Source organism: Temnothorax nylanderi, unplaced genomic scaffold, assembly GCF_030848795.1.
Source record: "Temnothorax nylanderi isolate EJ_2023f unplaced genomic scaffold, tnyl_v1.0 TNYL_tig0046_pilon, whole genome shotgun sequence".
Classification (NCBI taxonomy): Eukaryota; Metazoa; Arthropoda; class Insecta; order Hymenoptera; family Formicidae; genus Temnothorax; species Temnothorax nylanderi.
This window is the reverse complement of record NW_027249108.1, coordinates 586,374-608,877: the sequence shown is the minus strand read 5'-3', so window position 1 is coordinate 608,877 and position 22,504 is coordinate 586,374. Positions and strand designations below refer to the sequence as shown.

General features: G+C 45.1%; 1 protein-coding gene across 2 annotated transcripts in view; it reads right to left on the bottom strand.

Annotated features, from left to right (window-relative positions):
- The window catches only part of Knockout (Stork-head domain-containing protein knockout), a 71,055-nt gene that overhangs the window by 27,675 nt on the left and 20,876 nt on the right, over nucleotides 1-22,504 (bottom strand). For both annotated transcript variants that reach the window (XM_071705401.1, XM_071705402.1), the window contains exon 2: nucleotides 7,617-7,871. In XM_071705401.1, the coding sequence (XP_071561502.1) occupies nucleotides 7,617-7,817 (201 nt within the window). In that variant the 5' untranslated portion in view covers nucleotides 7,818-7,871. The remainder of the gene's footprint in view (nucleotides 1-7,616; nucleotides 7,872-22,504) is intronic.

Below are 22,504 nucleotides of genomic sequence, written 5' to 3'. Positions count from 1 at the left end.
AATGGAAATTTCTATTTGCCAAAATTATATCAAATTATATTAAAAGTTACATAGTAAAAGTAATTAGTTATCAATTTTTTTGAATTTTTTTCATTTGTAAATATCAACCACTTATTTGATAATATTGTTCTATAATTTGTTTTTAAATATTTTTTATAAACCCCCCCCCCATGTTCGCAAACGAATATGGTTTTACGACAGAAAGATAATCTTCGCGAAATCACGCGACTGTATAATAATAAAATATCGTCCGCACGTTCGTCGTATTTTGCGTTACCAATAAAAAAAGGTCGTTACGCGTCGCGCGATAAAAGCCGGCGAGTGACCCTCTAAAATATTGCTCGGTGGCTAAGTGTTTATCTCTCCGTGGAGCCGTATGGCGTTTCACCCTCGTCGTAACTCGGGGACGAAACACGATTCTACCCCTATGGATGTTTCCTAGAACCCCCGCGTAGTTCCGCGTAGCAGAATGAGCCGTGATAGGGTCGAGAGCCCCGGACAATGCTCATAAACGAACGGCCCCACAGAATTTTTCTCCAGCCCTGTCTTCTCTTCCCTCCTCGTCCGGCTAAACCATGAAATTAGTGCGGAGTGCTGGAATCGATCGGCGCGAACTCAGGGTGATTTATAACAGCTCTCGTTCGAACAATCGATGCGATCAGTTTCCACAATTGTGAAAAGTGTGCAGCTATTGTGCTCGTATGAGCAACAGCTACATATACACGAAAGGAGACTAATTCGCCGTATCGTGAAAATTTATTACGTCAACTATATATAAATTGATCGGTAAAATAATTATCTTCGATATATTTAGAGTTATATATCTTGTTATGATACACAGTAAATATCTCAGGCTAAATCGTGTAATTTGCTGAATTGCCGGTGTAGATGAAACAATGTAAGATAATGCTGGGGTACACGCGGACGCGGTCGTTAAAATTTCACAGTGGCGTCAATTCAAGCCACTTTGCGTCTCGCTCGAACGGAAAGACAACGGACGAGGCAGCGAGTCCAATTTAATCCCGTGTAAAGAATACAATGCGCGCCGCGTGCATAAAACGATTTTGCATCTAACGGCAACGTAAGAGCAACGTAGGATCTCCGGACTTTCACCATCTGGAAGTCGCCGTATAGCGGAGCCGTATACAGCGACGGTTACCCTACTACCAAATGACGGAACCTCCGTGTAGCCGCTGCAAATTACACATCCGTGATCGATCTGATCCGCCGCGAGAACGACCGGCCTCGTTTTGTGTCTGTGCAACGGAGCACGGCGCAAACATCCACCCTTGCCAAGGCTGCGTTTCGTATTCCGTCGCAGATGTACGTTCATCGTTCGCGGATCGTCGTATCTCCCGCGTATATACATAGGTCGAGAGACTTTCCACGGAATAACTCCACAAAACTTTTACGATCGCGGCAACCGCGCCGTCGGTTTACGTGACATCTTTTAACTCGAGATATTTCGTAACGAGCGCGTACCGTGATTTTTATATTTAATCGCAAGTATTCCCGTCGCGAGGCGCGACACGCCTCTGAATCACTGCCGTCGCGTAATGACGTTACTTAACGTCACGAAACGAAGCGCGCTTTCGATCGCAATCGGATTCTTTTATCCTGAGGTATTATTACAATCTCTTGTGGCGCGGAGGAGCGGCAGCGTCAACTTTCGCAATCGCGGCGGCGCGATTATGACATCGCGGCGCGAATTTTCGACACTCCGGCGAGGATGATATTGTAATAAAGGTGCAACGCTCTCGCGCGTGCATGTGGGCCGGTTTATTAAATCGCCTGCGACGCGCAGACGGCGATTTTCAGCAGGTGAAACTTTTCGGTTACGTCAAACCCGTGCTTCCTCGAGCTCTCGGCGCACGGCAGCTCCCCGCGTGGGGAGCTGCCTCTCGGTGTGTCGGATCAACCGAGCGGACACGATCGATTTCACGAGATCGTGCCTTCCACCGATCTCTTTCTCCCGACGCGATCGGGACACCTTCTTACAATCGAATTACTCTTAACGCTTCGTTTTTTCCGCCCGGTTGAACACGCTAAACGGAGAAAAGCGCCACTTTCGCAATTTTAAGGAAATTTCGTCCGTCTCTTAACCGTCCCTTTCGTAATCTTGGCTAGACTTTACGAAAACATCCTGGAACGTTTAATCACGCTCTAACTGCGCCGACAATCGAATCTACCCTATCTGTGCTACAGCTGTCTATGCTACAATACATGAATAAAATTTATAATTTTTATGATCGTCCATATATCGTGTAGATCTATTCGTACGCTTATTTGTAGCAGTCTAAGTCCGAAATGTCGGCAAGAGAGTTGCGTAGATACGTAAAAATATCGCGTTACATCGCGGAATGTGTCGGGGTGGGCAACAGGATATGCTGATAAAGTAGACCCTCTCGTTGTCCATGGGAGGATCTAACCGTGAGACGTGAGAGTGCGACAGTTCTGAGTTAACCATAATTAGCGCTGAACCAGCTACCATGTCTCCTGTATCCAGCCCAGCTGCACGCCAACTAACTGTGCGAAAAAGAGGGCTTTGATACGGGGGATCGCGCTAAACGCAAATTGGCGTTACCGTATTGCGACGAACGTTACGTTCCGCAAGATAACACAATCCCCGTCTCCAAGAATAACGCTTTACAGATTCTCACTTAATCTGCAGAAAACGAGCGACCGTCGCAAATGAACGTTTATCAGATCGAAAGTTATATAAAATAGCCCTCAAATATAAACGATTCCGTATTGAATGAATCAAATGCCATCCCTTGAAGTCCCCACGATTATCTTGTATTTATTCTCAAGACCTTGTATACATTCTGCCCCCTAACTGCCCAGAAGATTATAAGCTGCAGATATCGAGGGGAATAGTAGAGCGAAATGTACGAACGACCGGGAACGCAGAGGGTGGAACATTTGGGAAACATAGGATAACGATGAAGAAGAGATAACGTGGAATTGGAAATCAGATTGGAAATCGCGATTTCTTCGACCGTACATTTCTTTATAACACTCGAAAAAGTGGAAAGAGTTCGGTACGGCAACAAGTTCTTTTTAACTGCACTATTCGACGCTATATTTGACACTGAGATTAAAACAAAATAAGCGTTCGCGGTTTACGAAGGAGAAATAAAAGTAAATCACGGGGAAATGCAAAAGTGTTAGAACGAGCCCATTGTTGTTCGGCGGCGCGGTGCTTGGCGCACGTAACATACGTATTGCGATTTCCATACCGGCAATGAACTTGCGGCAATACGGTCTATAGGGTGTTGTACGGTCGTTGGCTGCCCGTTAATTATTATGCAATATACTCGCCGTGCACTCTCCCACCGCGCGTATATGGTTATCCTTTTAAAGCTCTAACCTGAGACGCCGCGCACGAACGTGAGCGGTTAACGGAGTCGAACGAAATATACCAGAAACTTATTGCCAGCGCCATTCGCACTGCGGTATTATTGCGCTCTGCGTCGGGCTTATCGATCTATCAATATCCTACTAGGGTCGCGAGTACATTAATCCACTAGTATATGTTCGACAACCAAAACTGCTATATATGTATGTAGTATCTTATCCGTATTGTGAAGCACTTGGTATGTGTGGCAGAGAAGATGATCGAGATGAGCTCTAATTTTATTTTACAAGACGCCACATTTTGTTGCCGAAGAAAAATTATACGAGACATTTTAGCCTCTGAAAGTCGTTTTGCCATTGCGAAATTGATCTATTTATCAGCCATTACCGGATGACAGGCGTCAAGATGTTCGCCCGCGCCCGTCGTTTCGAATTTTAATCAGCAACCCCCTATAGTCTCGCCTGGGTACGCGGACTGCAAGCATAAATCACGATAACATAATTTATATGCTAATATCGCGTGTGCAGCGTGCGCTCGAATAATACGTTGGGCGATAGACGCGGGGATCTCTTTTTCTCCCTCTTTTCTCTCTAACTGGGTATAGTTACATCTAGATATGGACACCATCACATACTCTTATTTGTCATGTCAATAGAGAGTCTATAAAGACTCGTCACACAGAAAAAAAACCGACTAATCCTCAAAATATTTTTCCTGACGAAATATAAGCTGCGTCTTATGAAGCATTATAGAAAAGAAAAACTTATTAAGATATTAGCTTGGCTATATCTTCTCATGTTGCAATAATAATATAATTGCAATTATTATTATTATTTGAATAGATAAATATTATAGTGGGATTAACTTCTATGTTTCATTATTCTCGGTTCGCACAAAAACCTTATAACCTGTGCATAATTAAAATAAGCAAGAATAAATTATCCAAGATTAATAACGTCCACGATGATTTAACGTTAAATAACGAATAACATTAATATTTATATATCGTAAGGCAGAAAATAAGCCCCGACATTCCATGTCATCGTTAATCTATGACTCGTGAAAGAAAGCGCGACAAGAAGAAGGGGTACCGACGGCACCCCCTCTTTCCCGTGTATTTTTTTGCAATTAAATCGGCAAACAAATAGACGATCGTGCGCGAATTGCTTCGAGGCGAATGGGCATCCCGCGGATAAACGAGTTCTCGAGGCGCGGGAGATAAAAGTCGAGCTGGCTCGTGATATACGCTGCGTGGTGCTGATTTACGAAGTCGGCAATGGACGAGGACGACGACAACGGCGACGACCGATTCCGCTTTCAACGGCGCGCCGGCCAGGAAAAACGTCGATGAACGGGAGAGCCCGAGAGTGAGGTGGCTGAACCTTGGCCGAACCCTCGGACCAACACCAAGTCCGACCCGCTCGAACGACACGCGCTTCACTTTATTGTTCTAAGTGCCGCGCACTAGTTACGTTCTGGGTTCGGTTCCAAGTCGCGCAAATATTACGCTCCGACGATATTCGCGATTGATCGTAACCGAATACAGAGCCCCATTTAGGTTTTCCTTTTCAATTTAAATCTGAGAAGAGACGATTCACAAGGCTGTAATTAAATGGCATTTTTTAAGTACAACGCTTTCATTAAAATGGGTTACTATATATTCAAGCAAAAAGTTACATCGCAATTAAAAGATATATAAGTTTATCACACACGAGAGTTCTTATATCCTGACAGTGATCGATCGTGGATATTTCTGTGATGAAACGTCGATTCCACAAACATGTTGTAAACAAGCGAATGTAACAAACTGATGCACACATACTGCGGTTATAGCCGTGGCCGAGTAACTCGTCGTAAACTATCGTGCTTTTTCTCGTCTCGGCGTGGCGACGTGCTCGTGGCGGAAATCGTCACGCGGATGGAAAGTGTCCGCCGGATCGTTGACTGCGTCGACCATCCCCGAGGCGATGCGCGATCGGTGTATCGTAATAACAGTGATTTAAAAACGTCACAACGAGCGGCGACGGCCGGCAATGCACTCGCGAGAGCCGTCGAGGAAGCGTAAAGTACCTTTTCTCGAATGCAGACTGTGCACCTGAAAGGCCTCGATAAATCTTGTAAACAACTTTGCGGATCAAAAGCCGTATCGAACAATGCCCTATTATTTAGTAACCTGATATTACTATGGTAATAGAACCGTATTGTCGTTCGTTCGTCATTGTCGCTTTTCTACCGTAAGAAAAGATGAATTTAAAACCTTTAATCTCATCGAAAAAGGATAATCCGATCACTCTGTCACAAAATTTCATTAATTTATATAGATATTATACTAATTAAATATATATAATATTATTTATATATTTAACGTGTTATTAATATAATAATTGATGTAATTGATACAATATGTATAATTATTTAGTAGTTATAATTATTTGTAGTATTATTTTATTTTTATATATTTTGTTTTGTCAATTTCCATCGTTAGTATTAATTACCCGATGGGAAGCCGCGATACAGAATTTCATTTAACGTTCCTCTTTGGATAAAATTAATCGATAGAATACAATGTTCTGAATAACGACCGTATCGCGATATCGATGCTGCACACGGCGATGCTTTTGACGACCGCTCCGTTGAAAAGCGATTGTATCTTCGTCGATCGATTATTATCCGCAGACATCGATGAAACGGCCAGTACATAGCGCGAAACCACGCGGAACCGCAATACCGATAGAACATACATAGAACGGTTTCTGCAGTAACGTCTAATTGCCTTAACAATTATAGAACGTCGATCTAATTCACTCTCGCGACCTCGAGATTATATCTTCTCTCGTATGAACAACGCTGAACGCGATTTCCTGCTTTTATATACGAGGTATTCCAACTTCCACACACGTTATTTCACATTCGATTTATTTCACAGTTATAATAGATTTGTCCTTAACGAAGATATTAAAGGCCTTTTAATTTTCAATTAGCTGAAAGAAAATGTTCAACGTTTTAAATTTACTACGGAGCATTAAAAATGTCTATTTTTTGAATGCTTCTCAAGAATAGATAGTCTCTAAGAGTCCGAAAAAATGCTATTCTTGCATGTTCAACGGTTCAGCACCCTCACTTTGTCACCGTTATCGACGTTCCTCATTATTAACTCTGGAAGCGAGAGCCTCGCTCGTTGACTTTTCCGCAAGGGTGCTTCTCCGCCGAGTACGTACTCGTTGAAAAGTGAGAGCACTTCGTTATTGCGAACAGTCACGTTCGCAGCTTTATTTCGTCACCAATAACCTTTGCCCAATTTTGTGACCATGCCCAAAAATATGTGAAGAAATGTATTAATTTTTCCGACCGGATTATATCTCTATCTAAACCATTTGTAACACACGCAATTATTACTTACACATTTATTATTTATTATTTATTGTTCACTTCAACTTATTATTTTACTTCATTACTTATTTATTATTAATTACTAATTTTTTAATTTTTATCTCCCGTGATGAGTAATTCATAACATCGCTTATTACCGATGTTATTACGCGCTTCCCTCTCGTGATCGGCCATATCGGCACGAGCTTTAATACGATTTTCCTGACCAGACAGTAGACCGCTGTTGAATATTCAGTGGTTACGTGTTACGCATTGGTGGCGATAAATTCGAGACGAGCTGCATTACGACGCGCACGGCGCCGCCGCCGCTGCCGCCGTCGTCCGGCGGCCGCGGCGCGTCTCTCGTTTCGCCGCCGTTTATTTCATCCGTGGAAGGAATTCTGGACGTAAAACGCGAAATTTATTATCGAAGGGCCGGATGAGACGTCGGCGCAACACGCCGGCCGCGAGAACGAGCTTCCGCCGTTTATCCTGCCGCTCCTCGATTATGCCGACTTTTGCGAAATTGCTCGTAATTCACATTGTCTCATTGTGGCGTAACGGTGCGGGCAATCAACGTTCGCTTTACCGTAAAGGACCCGCGCGCGCCGCGGGTCGACGAGAAGAAGGAACAAAGCGGAGGGCATGAAGAGTCGGAGCGGAGCCTCTCGTCGCAACGGCGCTCCAACATTCTCGCTTCCGTTGAACTTTTCCGGCGCCAACGAGCAAAAAGACCCATGAACAGAGAAGACGGGCGATGCTGTTTGTCGAGAGACTAAAGGCACGTATTGTCAAAAACTCGCCGGGTACGTGACGCGACAAAAAGATACCAATGGCGTTTACGCAACCGAAAATCAACGGAAACGAAGATAACGCGAAGATAACTCACCTGAAATAGATTGTAGCCCTTGTCGTACATCCACATCTCGTCGGCTGGATGTTCCTTTGGACTTTCCCGTTGGCCGGCGTTTGCGACATGAGGAGGCGAACCTCGGATCAATTGAATCGCCAGGGACCTCTGCAGGAGCAAGAGGCATCGGGAGGGCCCGGGGCCTCCAGGGCCCGTTCCGTCTCCTAAGATCGAGGACATTGCGAGGGTCCACCACCTAACGACGTTGATAATAGGGCGGTGGCATTACGAAATCTGTAATAAGAAAAAAATATATTCAGCATTTTGATCTGGAGTAGACCGTCAGGATTAATCGATACATTAGATCAAAATTGGTCTGCTTAAATAATATACATATTATAATAAATAATATATTTCTAATCAATTTTGTCTCAGAACAGAACTGATGAATACGAACGTAATAAAGAAGGCGAGAAACTGATTATTAGATTAATCGAAAAGTATAAAAAGTTAAACGAGAGGCGTCTGCAGTCCCATTCGTTCCATAGAGTTACATAAAAAAAAGGCGCCCGGACGATTTTATACCGTAGTTACATAACCGAAAACTGTATAGACACGCTTGATAGCGGAGGACTGCGAATGACCTGCAATTTTACGCAACGGAGACCTCCGTCTCTCATCTGCCGTGCTGTCTTACGTCCAATTATTCTTATCGTCGTACCATGGAGAGAGATAAAGCGGCGGCGAGTTCAGCGCACTATTATACGAGTTCACGAAAGTTACAGACGACGTGAGAGACTCTCTGCGCGAAACCTCCTTTACACGCGTGTGTCCGTGACGCATACAGCTGCTTTTTATTGAGCGTGCATTGCAGGCGAACCCCGCTCGCAGGATACACACGGAAAATCTAGGATCAGTGGTTTTCGACCCATCGTAGATTTACGCTCGATCAAAATTTGGCCAAACGCGAATTACGTGTCTAATCAAAAATCCACTATAGTATATGGGCTTTCATTCAATGCAAAAAATTATTTTCTTTTATAATTAATTACATCTTGTATCATTAATATATGACATTATGTACATTGTTGTATTATTGAGTTATATTTTATTTCAGAAAAAGATAAAACGCAGACTATATTTTTCTAAAAACTCATATTTGGTAATACGTAAGGACAGTTGAGAAATCCTGTTAACGTCGTCGTCTTTCATCTTCTAAAGGCCAGAAGGCAACGTCACGTATTTCTATATTGTATCAACACTTCCCACCTCGGGGTATCTAATTGATTTAGCCTAGCCGTCCATAGCTGAAGGGTGGAACACCCTTATACTCATGAAAATCCACCATCGCTCGTGAGAGGCGAAACGTCGGGTAATAAGAAAAAGGGATGGTCGCCCTGCGCTGCGCATTGTCGCAGCTCTTTCTCTGGAGCCGAGCCAGAGACGCAAGATAGCTTCATCGATTCGGCGGTCCGTGTACATGAATTCGATCTGACCTTAATTGCCAGACAGCTCCGAGCGGCCAAATGTGCCGCAGTACATCCGGATATGGAAGCAGTAGAGATTGTGGCAGATGAGCCTTGCTTTACGAGTCAAGTTATTTAAAGTGTTGAAAAACAACGAGCAAATCAATTTTCCAAAACTATATCTATTCTTCTTTTTTTAGGAAAAAAATAATAAAAAATGTGTATAGAATTATATCGCGTTAATGAGATTAAATTGAAATTAGATTTAATTAAATACAATGCGGAAAGATGCAGCGGGCATCTTGAGGTTTAGTTTACTGATATTGTCTTACGTCCCATTTATCTGTTTTCCGATAGCGATGAACATCGAATCGTTTTATTGGAAAGTCCCGCATGGTTAATGGTAGCTAAAGGTTCACCTCCTGACATCGATAGATGTCTGATAACGTAGATAAGATACTTTATGATGCGTGACGAGCGTACGGGACACGCCGGTGTACCGCAACTATCGCATTATTTTTTAATCGGAAGATAATTGGATAGTTAGTGGTACACGGTCTTCTGTATGCTGGTAATAGACGACATTGAATAATCCCCTGTGAAATGGCGACCTCTCTCACGCGATCGCGACGCACTGATGATATCCCGCGGGGATATATATCGAGAAGAGAAAAAAAAGATTCGCTCAGATAGGGAGGAGAATAAGATTTAATAGCGTCTAATCTTTCTCGCGTTGTTGTTCGTTCGCGCTGTCTGTCGTGCCATCCGCTCTTTGAGCGCGCGGTTGTCTGGCGCACTTTTATCCATCGTATCTCGGAGTATCTCATTCTCACCGATACAATGGGGCAATTTTCGCAACGTACGTTGGCAAATAGTTTATCCTATCTGCCTATCTGGAGAAGGTAGACGATCAGTTCCGATGCAAAAGAAATTTTTCCAAAACGAAACGGAATTCGAGAGAGGGAGAGAGAGAGAGAGAGAGAGAGAGAGAGAGAGAGAGAGAGAGAGAGAGAGAGAGAGAGAGAGAGAGAGAGAGAGAGAGAGAGAGAGAGAGAAGAAGGAATCCATCAGGCCTTCTTCGTGCCGCGAATCGAAGCACGATTTCACCTTGTACCAGTTCGTCGGGCGGAAGGTGTTCGACCGTGCCGTATCGCGGAAAAAGGACTTCCTGCCGTATGACTCATTCGCCGCGCGCGTCGTCGGATCGCGACCGGCTCTCATTAATGTCTCGCCAATTGTGACTGCACCACGACGCACCCGCGCCCGCATCCGCATCGCGCCACGTCGTCGCGTTGTGCCGATGCACCGCGCCGTTGCATCCCTGAACCTGAACCGCGGCCGCCAATCGGATCGCGTGGGACCGACGCGGCACTGGCGACATTAATTAGCGCTCGCTCGTTTAATTTTCCTGTCCGCGCTTTTCCCGCCGGAGCTTCCACCGCTGGAAAGCAGAATGTCTCTCTTTGATTCCTCATAGCGCGCGAGTCACGAGCGACCTGGATTCCCCGATCTCGTCTATTATAATCGTAATTATAGTAATCACGGCCGTCGATCGGTCCGCCGCGCCGACCGACAAGAACGGGCAAGGCGGCGACGACGTCTCGTCGGAAATAGGAAGAATGCGATCCGCGTTAACGCGGCTATTCTCCTCGCGGTCGATCCCCCATTCGATCGCTCGTAAAGACAAGGTAATTTCCCGCGAGATTAACACGTTTACGGAGAGAAACATACAAATCGCCATGCGAAACGACGGATACCGTAACTTAATTACGCGCCCCGTAGCTCCATAAGTTACAAGTAGGATTACACGTTCGGTTAAATCGAACGATAACTGCGCATCAGATACGTTAAAAGTGCTGAAGATAATGCATTCCGAGCTCGCCTCGTTTTATCGTCACCTTTTCTAGCCTGGAATGCTTTATTCATAGCCCTCTCTAAACAGACATCGCCTTATATATTTTTTTTAAAGCGCCTTACATATACACCGAAACGAGTTCCGCGCCGCTTTATTATCCTGCGCCTACTGAAATAGCCGCGTCATTAATTTCCTGCTAGACAACTTGTCCGACAATTTGTCGAAGCGCAAAATCTCTTCGATAAATCTCACCGCGCCGTCTTTCTCCGAAATTTTTTTACACTCCTTTTTTTCCCCTTCGTACGATACTTGTCGATGAATAACTTCGCCAGGCCGTAGGGGGTTGTTAAGAAAACAAACTTTCATATCCAATGAGCAAATTCATTCTTCGCGTGACACCGTATGCGCGCTCGTTCTGCGTATCCTTTGATGTATCGTCGACCTTCTCGGCGGCGAAGACCAGCCGCCGGAGTCCGGACCCGCGGAGTCGAGTGTCTAGAAAGTACTTCTCGCGCGCGGAGACCATTCTCGTAAAACGTGTAACGGGAACGATCAAATAACGTCTCGGCCTAATGGAAGTCCAAATAAAGACAAATCTACGTCCACACCGCCGTTGATCTCGCCGGAGATGGCCATTGAGATCTTAAACGAGAAACGAGCCGGTTATCAATGACTACATCGGCTATCGCTGGTAGTCCCAAAGTATGATGAATTCTTACGTCAGTATGTCGATGAGAACATAAATAGAAAGCTCCGACCGGCTGTCACCTCCGCTTGACGTTGTGGAAACCACGTAGAGTATAAACCATTAATGTCTAGGAGTTTCTTTTTAATTACGACAAAGAGTATCAATATTAATATTTCCAAGTACGGGAGCAATTATTGTGAGAGAAAACGGGAGTGAATTATCTTGAATACGAATGAATTACCTAGCGAAAGAGCAGAGATTCATCATCGCTACCGACGTGCCTTTCGGTGATTCGGAGAAAAAAAAGTTGCGTGACTCTCGCCTTGCGCGACCGACATAGCTCGACGTAATAGGATATATCAAGAAACTCAAGACGCGAAATTACCACACACGCCAGGTTTCCATTTAAGAATCACATAATTGTATCCTCCGGACTCCGGGCTTAATTAGCGTTACGCTGGGAGTTCTATCGGCAGACCTGTCGCATTAGCGCATTATATGCACTGGATTATTGCATACCGAGCGACCATTGGTACGCACATCCGTACGAATGCGTGCATCTGTTTTGTAACACGATTTAAGCCGTTCGTGAGACACGAGACATATAAAGTAGGCGAGATAAAATAACGTTAATAGCAACAACTTATTCAAATGTAATACGACACGTCGAATAACAGTTTCAAACTATAAAACGGAAATATTATTACACGGAAAGAGAACTCGGAAAGAACGGTTTTGCTGAAGTATCTAAAAATTTAAATTTAGATACAGATATGAAAATAATTTTGTTGCACGATCAAAATAATTATAGTAGATCGCTGAAGTATGATGATAATGCTGTAAAAAATTTTGACACTTCAGCGATCAGTTTGAGTGTTCTACATAATTATTTTGATAGTTCAACAAAATTATTTTCAGATCTGTATCTAGCTAAATTTTTAGATACTTCAGCAAAACCGTCCTTTCTTTGTAACAATAATAATTTTAGCATAAGTATTCAAATTAGACACGTAATATATTGTTAATTTGATCCTTACAAACCAAACTATATAGAGAAAGAGAGCTAAAACAGATGTTCTAGCTTCCTCGTGGCATACACATATTATATGATACCTACTGAGGAGGTCAAGCGTTGAGAGTGTATTCCAAGATACCCAGCGGCGTATCCCGGAAACCCGGTTCTCACGCCTCCACCTCCGGGACGTCGCGCGGCGACGTGGAAATAGCGGAGTGGAGAACGCACGCTATATACGCGTCGTGAAAAATCGCGAGTGATATCCAGGCGAATATACCCGCGGTCTTCGCTTACGTCCGCGCGCGCCAAGATAGGCTCTCACGTGTGCTTCGGTGGTATTGACAGGGGGTCAGCGAGGGCTACCACGGTATCCCAAGGTTCCTCTCTCGTAATGACAAGCAACGGTAAAGCGCGAGTACATGGGTGACGTCGCGTCGCGCGGACGGCGGCGTGGCTTAAAGGATGTCAATTGCAAGCGCGTGGATAATGCACCGTACGTGAGCATTATTGAAATAACGACGAGCAGGGGAGAAAGGCCTCGTCGACGAGCGAGTGTCGACCAAGCCAGTTCCGATCGACTCCGGAGAACATTGATATCGTCGCGGCGAAGTCAAACGATTCTCAACGGCTCGCGGGCTACCGCGTCTCGCGAAAATCGTTTCTCCCAGGGAAGCACGCAGTCCGGAACAAGGAGCACGTGGGATAGCGATTTCTGATATCCGAGTCGCTGGAATCGTCGGTATTATCCCAGATCGCCGGCACGTGCGCTACTAGAAAGTTTTAAAACGTATCTATTATGTTCCATACGTTCCCTCCGATCTTCCGGGAATATACGAGAGAAGATAAACAGGTTTCCACGAGAGATAATTATGTTTAATTAATAATAAGTAATTAACAATATTTTTAAGGCAGATGTTTATCTTTTTTATTTTTATACGAGAAAAGTCTTTTCCCGAGAAAAAATTGTACGGTGCTCGGTAAGCCGAATAATTAACATAATTATACTCAGCTTCCGGGTTCGATTCTACGGGAAATACTCGTATGTTTTATGCTCTTGAAACTGAAACGCGATAGTTTTGGAATATCCTATCTCCGGAAATGCCAACGCAATTTAGAACATATTTCCAGCTCTAAATAAATTATTCTCCGTAACAGAGGCTTTCAAACGGCCTTGCTGGTTAATAAATAACGTTCGTTCGATCGAATGGTAACGATACCTATGCTGCATCTCGCGCGCGATCCTCCGCGAGGCGGGAAATATCAGGTTTCACAACGTGCTAATGAGCAACGCGCGTAAATCAAGAAACGCGAGCGAGAGGTGAGGCAAGGGGCTGCTCGAGTAAAGGATGTCAACCGCACTCGAGTGTGACTGCACCGGTCCGCGACGAAGGTGGTTCAACCTGGCGGGGTAAATTACACCGGACGTAAGGACGGCCGGAGTCCTTGGCGGGGCGATAAATGGCGATGGCGTAATTTTCCGCGGTTAAAGATTCCCCGGGCGAATAAATGGTCGCGCCGACGGGATCGCGATAATAACAACCCGTTAATAGGATTCGCCGCCGTAGAATGCAGCGCGAACGCATCACCATGAAAACGCCGTGAAAATAAAAGTTACTGCTTTCGAACCTGGTGTGCGTGGTGTTCCACTTACGGCAGATATCGAGAAAACGCTATTTTCTCAATACACCGTATGGATAGCTTCTCTTATTCGGGTATAATTATTTTAAAAAGAAGTCAATGCGATGTAGCGGTCTCCGTGATATTAAAATTCTTTAAGCACGTACACATTGGTGCGATCTCTCACTCGTCTCGAGTTACAGGATTCGCGTGTATGCACACGCAATTTTACGTACGCGCGAGCACGCGTTATTCGCGCGCGTATAAACACTGTAAACGAGCCGACACGGCAATACATATAATTCGTATCGTAACGTAATTCAGAACAGCAGTTAACGCTCCGTTGTAATAGATAAGACGGTTTAATTCGTTGAATAGCCTGTACCGTAATTGCGAAACATCGATCCGCGAAACTTTCACGCGAACGGTGGTCTCCAAGTGGTACATACACGAGTTTCGTGCTTTCCTGTCGTTTTAATGCGTTTGGATCACGCCATTGCACATATATTACATCAAGCGCGAAATTAGGCGCGGCGATGCGTTGCTAAAAAAAAGTGCGCACTGGTGTGCTAAATGAACGCATATAGACCCACCGCGAAGATTTTACTTAAATACAGATGTAAAAGACGATACATGTTTTAAAAATAATTAATAACAGTCGATATTTGTTTAATAATAGCTCGATAGTTAATTTGATTCAGTTGCCGTGCGCTTGATATATGTATGTCGAAATGAGAGAGTCTGTTAATTAATTTAAACATAGGGGAAAGCGAGTGTTGGAATGAAGCCGTAATTTCGAGTAATAATTTGTCCGAAAGTATCATGTCGCGCAGGGACTTTCCACCAAATCGCCTCGAAGAAGCAGCGGCCATTTCCGATAGATTGATACCCTCAAGACGTAAAATCACGTTGCGAGACTACCGGAAATTCGAAACGGTAAGGAACGATTGCCATATAAGAACGGTCGAATCGTAACGATCGTTAACCATCGCTACGTTTAATAAGAGATATTCAGCGACGAAGAAAGTGTATGTTTTTGTGAGGACGACTTTTACGGAGATAAATCAATGCGAGAGATCTTTAGAAGAATTATAAAGATCGCGCGCAAGGACGTGTACTCGCGTGTATTATTAATGGCAGGAGCGCACACGTACGTAATTACGCGTTATCGTTCCCAACGCTTCTCTTCCTACTTATAAGGGAAACTATAATGACGACCTGGCGGTGCATGGTTAATTGTTGGCACGTGGATCATTATCAGCCATTCGTACGCACACTTATTGTCACGCAGTATATCACGCGGAGAGTTCTCGGAAATGCATTATTGTGCCCATAAATCAATCCGATTTCGAAAATAAACTATTGGACTAAATTATAATCCAAAGAAATCAAAAGAGGAACTGGAAGAGATGAAAGAGATTGAAATAAATTAGGTAACTCGGTTGTAAGCTTATGTCGTTACGAGAGGGAAATCGATCGCTCTCCTTCATAGAGGAAATCCTACATTATTGGCGTGTATTATTCGACCGATAAAGATCGACAATGTATAATAAACAGCCCCTTTTAGCATTAACGTATGCACGTACGGTACGTTATGACAATCCATACAGAAGTCACTCGTTTTCACTTTCCATCGACCTCGAGGTTGTACGAGAGCGTATGTGCCCACTCACGCGGGCGCACACTCACCGACGCAGAGAAGTGTCAATACCGGGATAACATGCATACGCGGCCATTATTCTCGTTATTTGCCGTCAGGCCGATCGGGCAGCGACAGATCGAGTCGAAAGTCTATTTTTCCGCGGTCGCTCGAGGAGAGGAAAGTGCGGTCGTAGGAGGAAAACAATTTAACCATGGCCGCAAAACTCTGTATGTGTTTGTGTGTACTTGCAATATATTGATTGTATAGAAAATAGCCATCGGAAATATCGAAAGTCCTTAGACGATTAAACAAGTGTCATCGTTCCAATGACGCGCGAATAGAAAGAAATTGCTAATTTATTATTAAGTATCTTAAAACTGTTTTATCTCATTTGCAGTCTCGATGATCCCATTTAATTATCAATAAACTTTCATTTTTTTTTTTTTTCGAAGACATGCTTTTCACCTCACGTCCGGAAGAGGAACATCGTTAATTTTGCGGAAAATCGAATTATAGGATCGCACCGTTTCCTTTTCACGGAGAACATGCGCGCGCAATATCGATTTTGTGGTCGTTTTTGGAAAGGAAAGTCGTAAGAGGAAATCGATCCGTCATTCGACGGGCGTTGTAAAACGAGCAACGCGTGTCTTTGTTATACGCGCCGGCCCGGCGCGATCATTAATATCTCGCGCTGCTCCCAGACTCGAGATACCGGGGCGGCGACTAGACCAATTACCGTTATAGCGCAAACACTGTTGCTGCCGTTAGAAAATGATTTATCGCGGATTGTTCTCGGCGCGCGGGATTTATTGGAGCAAGTCGCCGACGTCGCCGTGCTTATTGAAAACTCCTGCGGGATCGCGCGGCACGAACCGCTTTTGCGCGCTCGTGCGCCCCGAGCTTATTCGATTTCTGCCGTGGAGCACCACCCGGTGTCTTTGAAGGAAACGCGACTCGATCGGCCGCACGTACGTGCGTGCCGTTACAGCGCCACGTCCGATTTATCAAAACGTTTATTCTCTCTGCCTACAGATTTTCTGGAGCGGATCCGTGACGGTCTGGCGATAACTACAGCCGGTGATAACGCCGATCTCGGTGAGTCGATACCACGAACTTGTATACATTTTTTTATCTCCATAATGCTTAAGTGTAACACACGTTTTCTCATTTATTATTCCATTTACGAATTAAGTGAAGAAACCCAATTGAGTGAATTCGCGATATCCGAGCCGATTATCGTCGGTTTTAACGACGTATTAATCTCGGAAATGTATCCGCGACGCGAAATCAGTTTACACGCGGTCAGTGCCGCGTGTTCATTTCTTGCCGTAAACGCAAGCATTTATCGCCCGCTTGTGTACATTTAGGGGTTTTGTTCTCCCGTGAAACTCGTTTAATCGACGCGAATAAATTACTTTATTAGATCGCCGCGCGTCTAATCGGCGCGAGTATCTTACGAGCGATCGGCGCTCAATATCGGCGATCATGCCGATATTAGCTCTTAATTTTATCGTAACGAACGAGTAAGTGCCGCGAGTGCACCACCATACGTAGGCACTGGTAAAACCCTTCGCGCGCGCGTGCGCGCGCGCACTATCCGATACCATAAATTAATTAATTAGCGGTAATTCCGCGACGTATAATTGTACACCCGAGATTATCGTGTTTTATCATCGGTCGGCAGAACGCTCGATCTTACGAGCGCGATAAGTCTCGCGAGGCGCGAATGCTAAATGCTTGGCGATAAATTTCGCAGCGGTGTATCCGCGTGCGGAAAATTAAGCGCTATTTGTTCAATCGAGCGCCGATCGATCAAGTGTTGCATACGCGCGCGCGCGTAAATTCGTGTTACATCGTCGCCGCGTCGTCAATCAACGATAAACGAGCGTGATTAATCGCGCGCGCGCATTGTATCCCGGGTCACCGTGCGGCTGCCGCGAAAAAAAAAAAGTTCCATTCCATTAATTTTCCACGTTCCGTTAAGTCTCTTCACTCTCTAAGCGCGACGCGGCCGGCAAGGAGTCCGGCAAATAAACGCGGAACACGCGAGTTTCTCGGTTAAAATCACTCTTCCTTTTCTTTTCTCTCTTTCTTTCTCCCTCGCTTCCCTTCTTCCTCTCTCATCGAGAGCTCTCGTTTCCGCCGAGCAACGTAAGAACCGTCGTCGAGAGCGCCTGTTTTTAAGCGCTCGAGATAATTACGACCGCGACGAAGCGCGATCGTAACGTCCGACCGCGAGTCGCCTTCCTGCCATTTTTACCGTGCCACTGGCTAAATGTCGTTACGATCGTGACATTGTCTTTGTAATTCGATACTCCGATCTGTTCGCGTGATGTAACGCCACGCCAGTTTACACGGCCGTTAGTCTAGCGTAACGTCATCGTGAACACGCAGAAACGATGCTCGTTTTTTACCTCGCGGTGATTACTCGTTATATGGATTAGGAGAGCCAACGGGGGTTATTTCTACGCTTCTCGAGCACAAGGACGAGCATGTAATTTATAAATATATCACCGTTCGAACATACCGGTTAAAAAGCATCATTTTGCTCGTTTATCTGAGAAGCGATGCTTTCCTTCCACGTAATTCTGAATAAATGCAAAATTCCGGCCCTCCGCCTCCGTATAACGTTAATGCTACTCGCTCTACGATTTCGCCCAAGGCTTCGGGGCGTATACGGTGCTTTCATAAATCTCGCGAAAACGTCTTGCTCGGAAACACGAGGGAGAAACCCTTGGGAGAACGAGGCGAAAAGCGAAAGAGGGGTGAAAAGCCTAGGACCCTCTTTAAGGACGGCTGCTCATCGCCGTGATACTGATCATGATTAGCGTCCCCGGGTCGTCCGACGTGAATCCCACAGATTTCCACGATTCGAGTCAGCTAATCTGGCTCGTTACGGCTCGCATTCACGATTCGTGAAGGACGAATCCGAGCGACGGACGAGCGACGCGAAAGGTCAAATAGAGCTTCATTCAAGTAGAAAGATATATCCCCCTCGCGTAATCTAGATACTCTCTTGCCGAAAGTGCTCGTCAGGATGATTTCAAATATCTTGGTCATGCTTATAAAAAAAATTGTCGGATTTAGACATGCCTCGAGAGATCCGGATCATTACTCACTCATTTGAAGTGCTGCCGGAATTGGGCATTATGAATCATTAAAACCGTGTAGCCGATTTATCAAGACGCGATGACAGCGATTAGCTACTTCGCGGGAATAGTGGGAATATAATGGACGAACGATTATTTCCCCGTAAACGACTGAACGATTAATTCATCGGCGATAATGACGGCTTAAGCGATTCTACGGCGATAAATCGAATGGAGCGCTCCTTTCGAAAGATTGTTTAATTTAACGCGCACTCGTAATTATTGCCTCTGACTGGGCATCGAAGGAAGGAAGGAAGGAAGGGATGAGGTAAGAGACGATCGTAAATCGCGCCGCGAGGAGAACGATCGTAAAATCCACCGCAAAAATTCATCCGTCCGTGCGCGTGGATGATGCACTTACGGCCGGGGAAAAAAATGCAGATGTTCCCGGAAGTAGTGAGGGCCCGGGGAAGACGATGCAACCGGCTTGAAAGACGGGGATTCCGAAGGAGGATACGCGCGCATGGATATTACACCGCTCTAGGCTTCGGGTGTGGTCGATCATAGGATAATATGTCGTGTGTGTGTGAGAAGCTGAGTAAGACAGACTAACAGGGAAGACGTTTCCGTTTGACGCGCGGATCAACGTGAAAAATGGTCGTACGTAATTGTCGATCGTGATTAGCCGACCGGATGCGAGCCGCCGGTTAATAAGTGTCTCCATGAAAAAAAAAATCAAAATAATTTATATGGAGAATAGAGAGTAGATTTAATTAGAATATAATTAAATAGTAATTGAGAGTCATATATATATATATATATATAAAGTTAAATTATGGACGATTTTGTAGATAATTTTTGCAGATTAAATAGTAGAAAGTAGAGATTAAACTGTAAACGACTTTGCACGTATAGGCGTTATTGAATTGGAAATTTACGAGATATCCCGTCCCGTACGCTCCCAGGGATCGATATATCAATGAAAATATTTTAACGGTTGATAAGTACGACGACGTTTAGCCCTCTTACTGCCGAAGACAGCTGTAGGCGCTAGGAAGACTCCGTTCCTATATAACTTAAAGGCGACTATGGTCGTCCGAGTGGAACTGACGTTTCCTCGAGGCGTTCGCCCGAGCCGACAGTTAAAGGTTTCCACTCGTGCGATTTACACGCGCGATGCTTGTACGCACTTTGCCGGAAATTACGTTTCACGCCGGGAAATAATTCTCTTTCAATTATGTCCGATCTTGCGTTTTAATTTCCATTCTAACTTGAACGCCTCCTCATCTTCTTTTTAACGAGGTATATAAAATCAACTTTCCCTAATACAAAATTCGAATTTCTACTTGTAAATATTTTGATGTAAACAAGTTTGTTATTACGTGGTAACGAAATGTAGTATCACAGTCTCGCACCGCTCGGATCGCGATGACTTTCCAAACAATAGCACTCATAGAATCCGCGGTTACCGCCGCCGACAATCTCGGCGCTCATCTTCGGCCGGAGACTCCGCCGCGCCGCGCCGCGCCGCGCCGGCGAGCAACGCCACTCGCCAGTCCGAAAGGGAATTCCGGAGGAAGATGTACGGAACGTATGCGCGTGCGATTCCACGACGGATTTTCGCTGGAGGGTTCGGATGTGGTCGATCGTAGGATAATGCTCGCGAGGATACGAGGGAGGAGAGATACGAAGAGAGGGAAGAGCTACGGTTCCTCTTCTCGCGAGATCGATGCCCAAAGGCGAGACGCGGTCCTCCTCTTCCTCCTCCACCCATCTAACTATCCATGCACACGTATACGTGCGCGCAGAAGGCGGCAGCTATCTTCAAAGAGGAACTTCTCTTTCCTAGAGGAATTTTTCTCGTCTTTAGCCAAGGCGGTTTCCTCTCTCTCTCTTTGTCCCGCGGACTCTGGACCCGCCTCTGCCGTGTACAGGGTGTTCGGATAGTCGTCGATGCGTGCGAGCGATTGCGCAAGCGGTGGCAGGATAATGGCCCATTCAAAGCCGCATCGTTTTTATTCGTCGTAGAGATTATTAATTAAATTAATGGAGTATCGGACAGGCAAATAGACCCTGGTAACTAGCCAATCGCTTGTAATGAATTTTTTTCTTTTTTAACGTAATAAAAAATATACAAATAAAATATATTTTTATAAAATATAATTATTCCACAAATTAAAAGCTCTAATCGCATCTCGTGGAAGAAAAAAATATCATTCCTACGAGGGCGTTTTCGATACGAATGTAAAATGACAGTAGTTTGAAAGCGGCCTATCTATTATCTTTCATAGTTCTTTGACAAAGATGCGACATTGCGACAAAAAGTCAGGCAACGACGCAGAAAAATCGTCGTAGCGCCGCGCTGGAAACGGCGCTTACGGCGCGACAAGAAAGCCAAGTGGAGGAGCTCGTTACCGTTTCTTTGAACGAACGTGTTAAACGGCGGCTGTACATAATTGAATGGTCTGCTCTATTCAGAATCAAGCATCGGATCCATCAACAAAGAGAGAGAGAGAGAGAAAGGCCGGTCGCTTTTTGCCACCGTTCTGATGATTTGTTCCGAAAAGAAGACCTTTCCTCAGCTCGAGTCGAACGCGACGTCGAACTAATATCTCAAGAAGAGAACGGTCGAGTTACCGTTATTACGAATCCACGACGGTATCACGTGCGAAAGCGCTTTGCTCGAATGCTATTTTTCGTCGATTACGTGGCCGGAAATTGCGATCGGGAAATCCTGCTCGGTTGACCTAATATTTGCTAATCTGTTGTGGCGAACATCTTAATGTGTTCTTAAATTAGTTAAGTGTCTTTTTGTCAGCTATTTCATAATCGATTCAATAGTCAGTAGCTATGAATTAACTTGAAACATCGTATTTAAATTATTTTTGTATCCGAATTTTTATAGAGCACGGAAATAATAAAAACATACGTTTCTCATTAAGCAATACGCCACGTGCACAAAACGCTATAGGTTTGCCGAGATATAGATAAGTTACGATAAATTAGCGGATAAGCTGAAGGTGACAGTATCGCATTTAACGATATTACGCAATTTCCCGCGGAAAACCTGGCAACGATCTCTCTTCCAGCCATCAAATTACGCGAACGGTACTCGAAGAGACGATAGGTTGAAAGAATTTAATCGCGTACGGACCACCCTGCTTGATCGAATTCCACCATTCGTCCGGATGGTATAACTCACGCCGATGCGGTATCGGGTTCCTCCTCTTTCAACGATAATTCGATTTGGATCTCGATTTAAATCACGACGTCGTTGCGCTGCGTTGATTACAGACCGTAGCGCGGCGGAACGCGCAAGCAAGGGCGAAACCGTGCGCGATAACGAAACGAAGTCCGCGTCGTCCTACGCGCGCTACGATCGTCCACGGGCACGATCGATCGGCACGTTTGACCTGCCGTGCCGTGCCCGCCGCGAACGTGAATGATCGATTCTACGCGCGATACCCGCGCGGGATTGATACCGTTCCCCGAGAGCGATAGCGACGGCCGTTTCCTCTCGCGGAGGTCGGTCCGCTTGATCTCCGGCGTTATACG